General features: G+C 37.2%; 1 protein-coding gene across 1 annotated transcript in view; it reads left to right on the plus strand.

Annotated features, from left to right (window-relative positions):
- The first annotated feature begins 226 nt into the window (after positions 1–226).
- The window catches only part of LOC107660248 (protein diaphanous homolog 3-like), a 273,308-nt gene continuing 258,513 nt past the window's right edge, over positions 227–15,021 (plus strand). Inside the window, exons 1-2 of the mRNA XM_016449516.1 lie at positions 227–244; positions 1,119–1,249. Of these exons, the coding sequence (XP_016305002.1) occupies positions 227–244; positions 1,119–1,249 (149 nt within the window). The remainder of the gene's footprint in view (positions 245–1,118; positions 1,250–15,021) is intronic.

A 15,021-nucleotide genomic window follows, 5' to 3' on the forward strand; every position in this document is an offset into this window, starting at 1 on the left:
TTATTTTAACTCTGCACCACTACTAACCGTGAGCTTGCACACATATATTCAATACCTGTATATTGCCCAGCCCAGTGTGCAAGATAACTTGAAATGTGTAAAAATGTGTGGAAGCAAGCAAAAGCAATTTTTACCCTCCGCATCTTCAGAGAGAGGAAATCAGAAAGATAAATCACACATAATCAATTTCCTCATTAACATGCAGTGGCTTTGAGAACCTCGAACAATGAGAAATTGGAAGGGCGTAAATGTTTTCTTATGTGATTTTTGTCATATCTGTCATATTACGCACTCTCATCATAAACGGCCTACTGGCTCAAAAATAGAAGACAAAAATATCAATCTCTGTTAGATATTTATGTTAGAGGATATTAAACGTCATTGGGAGGTACTTTTTTTTGTTTTTGTTATTGTTGATCTTCTATCATTGTGTTCTACCTTGACGTGGAATAAGTAGAACAAATCTATTATTAGAATAAGGGCGCTGACGAACTTTGTTCATTTTGTAATGTGCAATAGTTATTTGCTTTTATTTTTTGTTTTTGTCTTATTTGTTTTAGTACAAGTTTTGCCAACTAATTTCTAGTAATTGCAGTTTTGTTAAGTCAGTAATTAAAGGCAGGCAGGACTCTTTGTGGAGTTTGTTTGTAAATTGTAGGAGCTCTTAATCTCAAATTTGACAGGCGGCAACCACACGTTTTGTCATGTTTATTTGCTGGCTTCTCCAAATGTGAAAGCCTTTCAAAGTAATAAAAGAAGTTTGAAGAATATGATCAATATTCAGTAGTTTGCAAATTAGGGTAATAATTGCCTGTAAGTCACAAAAATATTTTCTTTTCAAAGAATAATTAAAAAGGCATTTGTTGCTCATTCATTGTGAATTTATGTTGAAGTTGTTGCTTTAAAGTTTTAAAAACAATGACGCAATCTTGTAAATGTGTAGTTGAGTCTCTTTTAAGGCACGTTTGCTTTGCAGCCATCTTGCTACTGCCCCTGGGCAGCTTCTTCTTATGCAGTTAAAGCTCCAATCTCCTTGAATGGGGTCAAACGAAATCTACAAAAGGATTTGACAATGTAAGCATCTAATATGTTTTTTTTTCTCTGTTTTTCTCTGACAGGGTAGTTTGAGGAGCAGCAGTCAGATCGCTCCTCAGGAGTTTCTGAGTGAACTGAAATGTGGTGCCACCGATGAGAGACTGTTTGCCTGTTTGGACTCCCTCAGAGTGTCACTTACTAGCAACCCAGTCAGGTACTTACTTAAAGGAACTTTTATTTATATATGTATTTTTTGTAGTTTACAGCATTAAATTTCATATATAATGATAGTCAAGTTTTCTTGCTTCAGAGTTTTCCTGTTTCTCTCGGACTCATGTAATTTAGCAGGATATTTTTGCAGTTTTTGTAGAAACCTGCTCAGGTTACACAAACACACTTTTCCTCTGGAAGGCATCCTCAAACTCTTACTCACATCACAAACTTGATAAGCCAGCTTGATAACTCGCTGAATACTCAAACACACACTGAACTATCCAGCCTAGCCACCTGCCACATCTGACCTCTGACACTTGCCCGTTGGTGTGTAGCTCAGCGGCGTGCCCTGTGATTTCAAGCTAGAGCAGCATTGCACGCTGGCATTCATTAATATGTATTACTGATTGCCATGTCGCCCCAGGTTTTCTCTCCTACCTCTTAATTGTTTGATGCCGTTTGCGATGAGCTCTCCTGTGGTTTGTCTGCATTTGTACCGCAAACATGACAGAGAGGCCTCTCCAGGAGGGTGAAGATGATGAACAATTTTTGAATAGTTTTTTTTTTTGAATAGGCTTTACTTTTTTCCTTTTTTTGTGACCATTAAACTACTCTAATTTAATAGCATAGTTTTAAATGCAGTTCACAGAGAGACGCAATGCTGCAGGCAATGGTTGTAAGTGCAATGACAGGAGAAAAAGGTTGATATGAGAGAAAATTAATATTTTATTCTTATGGAGTTGCGACTGTTCTATTCTGTTGTCCTTGGAAATATTTTATTTTGTTTTATTGTGGCTTTTATAGTTTTTATAGTTTTTTAAATAGTTTTTTTCTTGATCTTTCAAAAATTGTAAGAATACATCGAAGCCTGCAAATTTCAAATAAGTAACTAAACAAAGTTTAGTTTTTTTAGCTATGCAATGGTCGGGGGTCCAAAATGATTTGCTTTGTAATCTGGGCACTAACTCTGAGGGTGTTTTGGGGCCTGGAAAAGTTTTGACATGCCCTGACATTTGTGCTTTTTTTCAGTTGCTTACAAACATTTGAATGTCTAAAGTTTAATAACACTGTAATCAGCACAAACTGGGCTACAATAATATGTGAGCAGCATGTATGTACGTGATTGTGTTTTTGAGAAAACAACGTTTATGCGTGCTTAGTGAAAAACTACAATTTGAAAGTCACTGAAATAAGGCCATAAAACACATACAGAACATTCGATCACAAGACTTTTGAGAACTGATCTTGAAGTCTAGAGTTTTTGCTTCAAAATTATGTGAAAATCATCTTACTCATTCACAGAAAACAATATATTGATTTAGTTCTTTTTGCTCTTATCAGTAAAACATGCACGTGGTGGAGCCGGCGCCACCGTCGACCCCAGGAGGTTAACAAGACATTGTCTAATTCGTCTGAAAATGTGACCCTAGAAGCACCATGAGTGCGTTGCTTTAGGACACTCATTTAGTCCAGTGTCCTTTTCATCTAAAAATTTTTTTTTAAAATTCCAATCACAAAAAATCCAATAGATAAGTGGGTTAGAAAGCCCAGTGTGTGCGTGCAGATAAAGTTATTACAGGTGGTTAAAGTTAATTTGACAGACCACACTGATCAGTGTGTCCAATTTCAAAGACTGTGGACGGAAAAAATAAACCTCATCTGTGGTGATGAAGGAGGGGAGAGAGGGAAAGACGAGAGCCTGTTTGAGCAGGAGAGTCGGTGTTAAACTGTTTTTATCAGCGCTGCATTCTTTATTGGCATAATTCATGAAATGTCATGATTTCTATTAGCACCCAAACGTCGTTCTGGCACATACAGCTGTTCGTTATGGCCGTGAATGTCACAGGCGGAATGATCCACAATCGGAGAGCAATGGCTGACCTTGCGTGGAGAGTGTAGCCTGAACATTACTCACACCTGGCGCCTTATCATTTGTTCCTGCGCAAGGTTAAAACTTCTCCAAACATTTCAGTCTTTTTTTAATTTGTGTTTTTGCCATTGTCTGGCTATAGTATGACACAAAGTTGTTTTATTTGTGTACGCTGATGAAAACCTGCAGTGTCGTATTTTTATAGGTCACATTGTGGAATGAATAAAGCCGAGATAAGGATAGGTAACAAAGACTTTAGTAAATGTTGATTAATTGCTAAGAAAGTTCATAGAGTGCAAATGCTCAGTCAAGTGGAAATGTACAACATTTAGACACTCAGTCTTTTTTTTAAATTAAGGCTAGATTAGCCTGTATTTTAGGTTGTGAGGGCCTTGATGAGTATTTTACAGTGGCAAGGGAATATAGAGGAATTTCTCATGACTGGTCCATGTAGCCTCATTACCGTGAACTTCTATTTTCCATGCTTTGCAATAAGAAACGAGAGAAGGCCGTGACAATTCCCTAATGAAAATGGACATATGGTATTTTATCATAACTAGGATCCCCACAGGTCCCTCTCAGCTATTCCCTGTTGGAAGGTCTGGATGTTGATATTCAGATGCAGTCAAGGCTGATATTGGCCCACATTGGAAGTTATTTTACCATTTATGTCAGTTTCTTCTTTTCTTCTTTTCCTTAGAGGCTAAGAAAATGGCCTCATTCTAAGATTGTTGCTTCTTATTGTTAATTTTGGCCAAGAGATGCACAGTAAATTGATGACCATATTGGCATTAGCCACTATTATTATGGTTAAAATTGTTGGCATTGGTTTTTATAATAAGATTCAATTCGTAAACTGTAGTTAATGCATTAGGTATCATACATTAGCATTAAACACACACACACACACACACACACACACACACACACAGTGATACTGCGTGTGTGTATGTGTGTATTCTTTTTACCTAATGGCGTAACTAATATTATCGTTATTGTAAAGAATATATCTGTTTACATATATAATATCAAACATAATAACAATGTTACAAAGTGACAATGGCCATAACATGCAAATAATTATTGAATTTGTTGTCTGTGCTATATAGAGAGACAGCTCTCTGGAGGCCTGAGATGCAACCAGCTGGAGACAAAACAAACAGATTTTTTAAAATTTCTTTTAGGTCCTATCAACCGATTTACATTTTATAAACCAAAAATTGGACTGATGTGATCGAGGGAAGGTAGCTTTTCATCCCATCAGAGTCAAATTGAGCATTTAACCTGCGCCCACAAAGGTGACGATTGTACCTGCCAATGTTTGATTCTGTTAGCTGACTTATGAGGTCTCTTTATGTCATGAGAATGAGATGTTGTACTCCAACATTTCTGAGTGGGAATCCACTCAGACTTCACAAAAGATAAAAAAAAAACATCACACATGGTGTTTTTTATAAATAATTTCTACTATTGTTTTCTTCAGAGTTCAGCTTGATATCTGGGATTCTTTGTAGTGATGGATTAAGCACATCAATCATAGTGATTTAAGCTGAATGCTGATGACATTTTGATAAATGCTCTGTTTAATGCATCATCCTGTTTGCTGTTTTACTTGTCGAGTTGAGACGGTTTTATCCAGTTAGACAGTTCTAAGTTTAGTTTTAATGTTATATAGATATTCAGTTGTCAGTAGGTTGATATGATCACAGTTTTGCAACAGCAGATATATGTGTGTTTTCTGTATGTGTGTGGTTGGTAATGATGAGCTTGATGAGTTTTGTGATTGTGTGGGTGAGGTTGCTCATCCTTTGCTTGGCTGGCGTTTGATTTGTACTGTCATTCTCTCTCTTCCTCCTCACCATGGAAGAGAGACGAGGGAGCGTTAGTACGGGGCATGAACACCAAGGATATGTAGGGGGCGTAATTTATACCCATACTTTCTTTTCTGCTCAGGCGAGGCGTCTGATTGGACGAGTGAATGATGTTTCCATTACCTGTGTGCGCCATTGTGAGTGACATTGATTTTCACTCCTCCTTCACTCCTTTTTTGTGTCAGTTCAGGAGTTCATCCTCCCATCACAGCAGAATGCTAAATGATTTTGAAAAGACATCTGTTCTGATGTAGCAGGCCTCATCACACTCACTGACTGTGACTGGTTAAATATTGAACGGGATGACCTAATCGAGGACAGGGCATAGTGGATGGATGGTAATCTTTTCCTTTCTTACGGCTACTCTCTAGGGTTGGGTATCGTTTGGGTTTTTTTCGATACCGGTGCCAAATCAATACTTTTAAAACGTTCCGGTGCCTAAATGGTGCCTGAACCGATACTTACTAAAAAATAAATAAAAATTCCCCAAAAAATGATGGATTGGCCATTAGCACTATACGATGTCTGTTTCATTCATACTGGACGCCAGAGGGCGCCCTCACACAGAAAATCCACATATCCAGTCACAGAAGTAGGGAACTCATGACCCACCAGGAAATCCCTTATATGGACAAAGACATGCTATTATAGCTGTAACTGAGTAAACAGAACATATAAACGTTTTGAATGATAAACAAAGACAATTAACACTCGACTGCGACAATATAGTTTATCTGTGTTATTCAAGCCATCGCTGGTATTTTCATAATAATGAAGTATATTTATAATCCATTGCTAATCGATGTATTCTTTTTAAAGTAGCCTATGGAACATATTTTCCGCCTCATTCTGTGACAAGAAGCCACATCAGATCGTACTTTTCAGATTGTACTTTTGTTTAATAACACACTGATTGTTCAGTTGATGAAACGTCTTTCTGAAAAAAAAGTAGACAAAAACTCTACTTATATAAGTAATGTTTAGTATCCGCATTGTTCTGTTGTTTTAATTTCATGAAATTTTTAATTGAGCTGCTAAGGGTATGATTTTGTCTCAGAATGTTTCACAAGACAGCATAATTGTTACCTGCTGTTTTCAACTGCCTCTGTCTCAGGAATGTGCCTGTGATGCCTCAAAATGCTGTGTATGTACACTCACTAGGTTTTGAAACCGCTATTGACATCAGCACTTTTCATCCCCCTCCCCTCTCTTTCTCACTCTCACTATCTCTCTCTCTCTCTGTCTCTCACCCCTTTTGCTCGTTTTTCCCCCCTCCTATTTATCCCAGTGTCAATTCTGGACAGATGTGCTCTTGTCCCGACATGTGTGGGGAGATGGAATATAAAGCATGTGATTTCCCTTGGGTCCAATAAAATGGGCTGCCAGTTCTCTCCAGGAACCGGGATGAAAAAAAAAAGGTTCTGCACAAGTTATTTCAGAAAGAGAGAGAGAAGTGTTTATTTTCTTACTGGCCCACTATGTCGCTTCTTTTTCTGTTTCCTCTTTCCCTCTGCCATGTTTCTGAAAGACACGTTAGTTTTCCTCTCTATGATGGCTGAAAATGTGCAAGACACTTTGATGCAATGGAACGATATGGGAGAGAAACAGACTTAAGAAGAGTGACAGTGAGCGAAAACAGGAAGACGAAAGTAAGGGAAGTTGTCTACAAATATATTTTGAATATCGACAAGTGCTTTTTGAATGTGGGAAAGGTGGAAATGTATTAATAAATCCAAAGTAATAAATAAATATGCAAGGGTCGGGATATGGACAGTAGAATTTTTAAAATGATGAACATTTAAATACTGCAGAATTCTGCAGTTGCAAATATCCTTGCAGGTCTGCTGATGAGAAAAACCAGTTGATTCAGCTTCCTAATCAGAGTTTAAAGTTAATTCAAAACATTGGTTTTGCTGTGCAACTAATGGCCCTTCAAAAAATTTTAGGCTCATGTTGTCAGGAACCCTTCCGGTCCTTAATACACATTCACATTATTAGGTACTGTTAGCACTAGGGCTGTGCAAAAAATCGAATGCGATTTTCATGTGCATCTCGTCAGTAAAGCCGCTCCTGTGATTAGTAGTAAATCTCCAACGCATGCTTTCAGATGGAGCGGCATTTACTACACAGAGCCGTAGTTCACTGACAAGCTACACAAAATCGCGTTCAAAATCGCAGGCGATTCATTGGCGAGTTTTTTTTTCACAGTTCAGTTTTTTTTTAATTTTTTTTATTGTGTTTGAAAGAAGTCTCTTACCAAAAACTGCATTCATTTGGTCAAAATACAGTAAACACAGTAATAGTGTGAAATATTATTACAATTTAAAATAACTTTTATATTTGAATATATTTTAAAATGTAATTTATTTCTGTGAAGGCGAAGCTGGAATTTTAGCAGCCATTACTCCAGGCTTCAGTGTCACATGATCCTTAAGAAATTATTCTAATATGTGGTGCCAAAGTAATTTTTCGTATTATTTTTAATGTTGAAAACAGTTGTGCTGCTTAATATTTTTGTGAGAAGCGTGACATTTTTGATTCAGAATTCACTAATTCATTAAATAGAACTTTCAAAATAACAGCATAAAGATTGGGTCATAAAAAAGCATGCAAAATTTAATGGTCAACCATTAAGTGTTCAGTGATTAATAGCTTAACTGAACATATGTGACCCTGGACCACAAAACCAGTCTTAAGTCGCTGGGGTATATTTGTAGCAATAGCCAAAAATACATTGTATGGGTCAAAATGATTGATTTTTCTTTTATGCCAAAAATCATTAGGATATTAAGTAAAGATCATGTTCCATTAAGATATTTTGTAAATTTCCTACTGTAAATATATTAAAACTTAATTTTTGATTAGTAATATGCATTGCTAAGAACTTCATTTGGACAACTTTAAAGGCGATTTTCTCAATATTTAGATTTTTTTGCACCCTCAGATTCCAGATTTTCAAATAGTTGTATCTTGGCCAAATATTGTCCTATCCTAACAAACCACACATCAATGGAAAATAGGGCTGGGCGATATCGCCAAAAAATTATCTCTATTTTTTTTTCATATCAGTTGATATCGATAATTATCACAACATTTTTTTTTATTTCTTTCAAGTTTAAAGGCATATTTTTGCTCCAATGTGAAAGTTGTAAAAACCAGATGGTTATTTGTGGTTTTCAACTAATCTTTATGGTCAGAACATGACAAATACTTTTTTTTCTCTTTACACTTCTCCAGTCATTTTTCCTTAACAAAATAAATATCTTAATAGAAAAAAAATAATTTCTTAGTTCTGCATGTTCTAGTAATGAGTAATATTGTTTCAAATCAAGAAACAAGTTTGTGTTGCCTGATAATATTAATTACATTTTAATTAACATTTAATTTTTTTTTGTCTCTTAGAAATACACATTTGATAGTAGCTTGAGTTAGGATGCAGATGTAGATTTATGTTCATTATCAAAATCAGTAATATCTGTAAAAATGGTAGCAATCTCATTTTTATATGGTGACATTTAATTATTCTGACTGTTTAAGGTGTTTTTTAACCATTGGTCTTCCATAACATACATTATGATCATGATAATCACAGTTAAAACCACAAATATAGCACTTCAATACCATGGTAAAAATTTAATATGGCTTGTAGGTATTTATGAGAAACAGTAGTCTAAATACATTTATAGATGCATAAACGCTATAGCTTAATCACAAAAAAATACTGTAATTATATTCTATTACTCCTCCTTCAATATATTTAATACACGTCTACATTGTCTACATTGACCGAGTGGCGCGCCTCAAATGACTAGTGCTCTTTCGTTCAGCCTTTGCCGCATTATATCAATTATATCAAAAACTCTTGTTATTGTTTATCGAGGAAATCTATATCGTGCGATAATTATCGTTATCGATTTATCGCCCAGCCCTATGCGCCGTCAAAATAAAAGTCCCACCTCGAACACATCGGCCAAACAGATAAACTTATCGGCCGATACCGATATTTGAAAAAATGGCAGATATCAGCCTATATATATCGGCCTTGGCAATACATCGGTCGACCACTACACTTCACTCAATGTACAGGTCAAGTTCAGTTAATCCAGGTGTCATTCAATGGATAGGCTGCTAAGAAAAACCTCATACAACTCACTGTTACATTAGCTTCAACATTTTTATGTATCTACGCGTGTGTGTGTGCGTGTGTGTATGTATGTGTGTGTGTGTGCGTGCGTGCGTTACCTTGTCCCACAGCTTTGTGGATCTCCTCAGTGTCAAATCTGACCTTTGACCTCCCAGTGGTGCTGAGCATTCTCTCCCAGACTAGTGTGACATCTTTCAGACACGGAGTGATCTCTTCATAGTCCAGCTTCAGTCGTCTGCACTGTAGATCACTCTCTGATGCTGTACACACATTGAATGAAAATTTAAGAAATTAGAAATAATGTGCAGAATAAAGATAATCAGTTGAGTTGGAAGAACATTTACAACATTACACCACGGTGCATTCAATTTAATTACTTACAGTCCGTTCACACAGAACGCGTTTTACATTCCACTGTGCTAATTTTCCATTGTTTTCCTATGTAAACACACTCTAAACGGACATGTTTGACCACTGCACTCACGTCTGATGTCTTTTGCATGAAACAGTGTTCAACTTCGAAAAAACCTGTCTAGAGATCTCAAATGTTTTCCCATTGCACTGGCTGCATCTGACATTTTTCTAAGCAAAAACACGTACTGTCAATGGCACCTTGCTTAACTTTTTCAACATTTATTTGTTCTGATGGGGAAAAAAAAGCTTAAGTTACATAGCCCAACACTAACAAGAAAATAAAACTGAAACATTTAAATTTTAAGAACAATATTTAAGATTAATAGTATGCAGCAATAGCTGTTTTTGTTGCCATTATTAAATTATTTATAATACATATATTGCTTAATCACAAAAAAATACTGTAATTATATTCTATTACTCCTCCTTCAATATATTTAATACACGTCTACATTGATACTTTGATCCGAGTGGCGCGCCTCAAATGACTAGTGCTCTTTCGTTCAGCCTTTGCCGCATTATATCAAACATTTATCGAACTCTTGTTATTGTTTATCGAGGAAATCTATATCGTGCGATAAATATCGTTATCGATTTATCACCCAGCCCTAATGGAAAGCTTATTTATTTAGCCTTCAGATGATGTATAAATCTCAATTTCGAAAAAATTGACCCTTATGACTGGTTTTGTGGTCCAGGGTCACATATTTGTTTATCATTGATAGCTCAGGCAGAACACATGTTAGAAAGGGAGCAATTATTGTTGATGTGCACTAGGCGATCAGCCATCAAATCTCTGCACTTTTGCCCTTCCCTCTTGTCAAAACTGGTTTGATTATAAAACTGGGCAGAGTAAAACAGAGTTCCAGCGTGATACACCATGGCCTCATCACACAGGCTTTTCCTTGTTCATGCTTGTCAGTAACAATTTGAGTCTCACTTGGTTGTGTTTGATTGCCCTCCTTTATTTTTGTTCCAGTGCCGTCTCTCTCTGCATACAGCAGCTTCGTTCTGGATGTAGACTGTACTGGTCAGAGCATTTGCTGGAAACATCGGTTATATCTCCAATGAGTGTGTTTAGCTGTGCTGTTGCAGCTGAAGGCAGTGTGTTGGCTCAGTGACTGTCACTGTCCACAGAGCTCACCATGCCTGTGGTTTCCCCCCAGAGACACACTAGCTGTGCTTTTCCCTCCAGCATCAGCCTGTGATTCAGTCGGTCATGCCCCATCAGACTGTCCTCCATAGAGGAGACAGCATCACTGTGTAGGCAGAACTTTTACCTATAAATCATGACTGAAGCCACTAGTTTATGCATTTATGTGAAATTTTCAAAATATTTTTCTCGTTTAAAAGATTTTTTTTGAAAGTAAAGAATACATTTACATACACAGAAGCGAGGATGCATTAAATAATAATAAAAAAACGATAAAATAAAAAAAAATCTTACTCACCCAAAACTTTTGAATGTTGGTTTCACTGAATTAGATGAAGTGTGTAATTTATTTTCAGAGAATGTATCTGGCTCTGTGGTTCTTTCTGTTTGTTGATGCCAACACTCCCCATGCAAACACCTTCCTCATAAAACTGATCCCAAATATTATAGTTCATCCATAAATAGTCCTTAAATAAACAGTTCATCCACATGAATGTTCTGTCATCATTTACTCAACCTCACCGTTTCCCCCAAACATTTATACCTTTTTATCTTCTTTGGAATATAGCACATATTTGGAATACTTGGAATATAGCTCGCAAGTCACATGGACTACATTTGTGATTGTTTTTTTTGGAGCTTGAGCAGCCTCATTTTCATCCTTTTGCGATCAGCGGAAGAAAGTGAAAATCATATGGGATTGAACGTCACAAGGGTGAGTAAATGATGACAGGATTTTTCATTTTCTTTCACATTACATTTAATTTTATTAAATTGAGATAATGCCTAATTTAATTCTCTGACTGACAAGCAATTATCAAGACAGAATTTTCTTTGCTTCGGGAAAGTATACGTTTGTCTGTGCTGTTCATTTTTCTTCAGCTTATCTGTTGTTTCTTTCCATTCTCTCAATTTTCTCACCCCTCGCGACCCATTTCTGCTTGTGAATGCAGATACCACACCTCCTCCTCTTAGGGGTCAGCCAATCTCTCACTCCTGATTTGAGCTAGCAGCTTTTGTTTTGACTTGTGTGCAGGTTTTTTTGCATCTATTATCAGGTTTTTCCTTTTCTATCTCTGTCTCATCCTCACCCTCACACTTTCTCTTGTTGCACAAGTTGCCTAAAGTAATTCCCACTTCTCTCGAATGAGGACTTGCACCCACAACCCTCACCTGCCCCCCTCAGGAACCCAAACCCGTGGACACACGTAGTCATGCACACACCCTTGCCCTCTTTCTTTCTCTTGCTGAGCCGAGGCGTTTGTGTAGGGGACATAATTGTATTAAATGAAGGTGATAAATGGTGCTGACAAACAGGTGGAAATTGGTTTTAGATATTGTATTAAAACTGACCTTCAGGTTTAAGGCTTTAGATTTGTTATTTTGTCAGACACACAATAGCAAGTGACTTCGTGAGCCAAGTGGAGAGGTTCTGAGCTTTGGCTTTGTGACATCTTTTGGAGAGCACAGCCAATAAAACAGCATCGGTTGGACATATCTCTGCACTCTGATAATTCTTCTCTCTGCAGATCCTTCTTCCTATTCATCGTCACTGACAAGGGCTTCATTCCTTCTCTTTTGCAAATGCTCCTGGCACGTTTCCTTCATCCTTGTTGCTTGAATCAAATTGTTTGCCTTCTAATTTGAGGTCTGCATCAACCTGCGTGAATGCCACCCCCACCCACGCCCCGTAAGTTTGCTGTATTTGTTGGCCTGATCAGAAGCAGCAAGATGTTTAAGCTGAAATGATTAATGATATTAATTAAACAACTGACTGACAGAGATAGGAATGAGCAGAGATGAAAGAAATGAGAAGATGAGTAGAGAGGATGTCATCCAGATAGTCCTAGACAAATTAATATAAAATTCCAGACATAATTATCATAAAGCAGTTTAGGTTGGATTTAGATATGACAGTCTGAACTGTGGAGATCACTCTTTAGCGTCAAGACCTGAAAGAAGACTAGAGACTGGATAAAAATGTAGATTTTCTGAGTAATTGCAAACTTTGTTTGGACGACTTCATGACAAAAGACTCTTATGAACGTGTTCATTTAATGAATAGTTAAAAAAAGAGAAGTTATGGGTTTGAATCAGAAACACTGCCCTGTATAATTTACATTATTAGTGTGCAGTCACATTTGTATGGTGAAATTCCGTGGGCAAAATGCAGTCATCTCAATAGTAAACTGTGCGATCTGGAGTTGTGCATGAGGTGAAACGTGACATTAATTTTGCATCGGATTCAAGTTATAATTTGAATATGTAAATGTAACACTTACCAACAAAAAGCTAAAATAAATCCTGAGTAAGCAGCATTTCAGTCCTTCTGTCTATGTCTGAAATTTCAAAAAGATGTGATGTGCCTTTCACAAAGAGAAATTCTTCCATATGTCAGCAAAATGGAAATTATAAAAGAAATGTACCCAAATGAATCGGAATCAAATGTAGAGCTTGTGTAGAAATTTTCGAGTATTGATACTAGGGATGGGTCATGATTTTTGAATATTCGATTAGTTGATTTAATTATAGAATATCGAATAGGTTGTGCGATTACGGTCTTAAAAAATTCCCCATGTTTTCCGTGCTGATGCGGTGATGACGCATTCATGTGGCGCTGCCAATAACGCACCTAAAAGCTGTCAAAGACAACAGAAGGAAAACATTGTCTCATGCGTACACTGTAGACTTGCGTGGCATAAAAAAAGACTTGTGTAGCATATGACAATTACAGTAACTTGGGACGATGTCAAGAGTTTTGTGCGGACCACAAACCCCCCCGACTGGGTTAGAGGTGTGGCTGAATCCGTATTCAGAAAGGCACGGAAAACAAATAACGCGTTCTATGGAGCCACTAAAGGGACATGGTTAGCCGCTTGCTAACGGTAGCCTGTTACATTACAGTACATAACATTTCACTTACCACATAAACATAGTAAGGAGAGATGACTGATAGGATGATGACGAATGATTTGCAGATCCTGAGCACCACTGACAAACACCTAATCTTGTAAAATGTGTGGTAAGTACTGCCGAGTGCTGCTTCGTACGTGTGATTGCGAATCTCGAAAGTGAAAGTAAAAAACAAGCGCGCGTACATAAGCGATTTCAATGCCCCGCATATTAATAACGGCTCCCTGATGCCCGCAGTTTATATACAGTATAATTACCCAATGATATGATTGCGACAGAAGATGTTGAAGCATATTTTTCCTCCCATCTCGTATCTATTCCCTTTGGAGTTCCATTTTTTATAATGGAAATGTCCTAGCCTTATGAGCAGTTGATTTATGCTAATCGACAGACTGTTATGTTAATAAGTGCCATCATTCAGTTATGTTTATTATATTAATATGTTTCAGCACATTACAATCATTATATGGCTTGAGTTAAGGTAGCATATCTTCTGAATTAAACAGTTTATCATACAGATTGAAAGCTTGAATCCTGTCTCTCTCCCTTTCTCTCTGTTTATGGGTGTTTGTGCGTGCATGCGGTGGAGGGAGCGATTTTCGAATAATAATCGAATAATACCCAGCGATTTTCGAATATTATTTTTGCTTTTAAGGTAGCATATCTTCTGAATTAAACAGTTTATCATACAGATTGAAAGCTTGAATCCTGTCTCTCTCCGTTTCTCTCTGTTTATGGGTGTTTGTGCGTGCATGCGGTGGAGGGAGCGATTTTCGAATAATAATCGAATAATACCCAGCGATTTTCGAATATTATTTTTGCTTTGAATGCCCATCCCTGATTGATACCCAGCCCTATTGCAGAATGGGTTCCCAAGGTCATGGAAACCTATCAGGGAATCTGTTTTTAAATGAATAGAAATTGCTTTTTTAAGTGCAACCTTCATGAAATAGTTTTAAAAGTCCATATCCAGGTATCACGAATAACTGGAAATGATATGGGGAGAGTGAGTTGCCCTGCACTTTTGAGATATTTAATGTCTTCAAAGTTTTGTACAAAAGGGAGGAGGGTAGAAGAGGGTCAAACAGAGCAAAAGACAAGAGGAAGCACCTGCATTTCTTAGCATGCTGTAGCATCACTCAGTGTATGTATTTGAAACGATAGTGGAGAAGTGACAGGAAAGTACCAGGAGAGGATGAGAATGACCCAATCCAGAGCACATCAGCTGTTTTGTAAGTCAGGAGCAACACATTACCCTCTGAGGCACAGCTTTGACTACTGTATGTGTGATTTTTGAGTGTGAATAAATGTGTGGTGCTTGTGTGTCCTGTAGGGCTGTGTTATCACCAGCAAAGTCACGATACGATGCATATCACGATACAGAGGCCACGATACGATACGTATCACA

This window comes from Sinocyclocheilus anshuiensis, unplaced genomic scaffold, assembly GCF_001515605.1.
Source record: "Sinocyclocheilus anshuiensis isolate Anshui unplaced genomic scaffold, SAMN03320099.WGS_v1.1 scaffold1579, whole genome shotgun sequence".
In the NCBI taxonomy this organism is placed as follows: Eukaryota; Metazoa; Chordata; class Actinopteri; order Cypriniformes; family Cyprinidae; genus Sinocyclocheilus; species Sinocyclocheilus anshuiensis.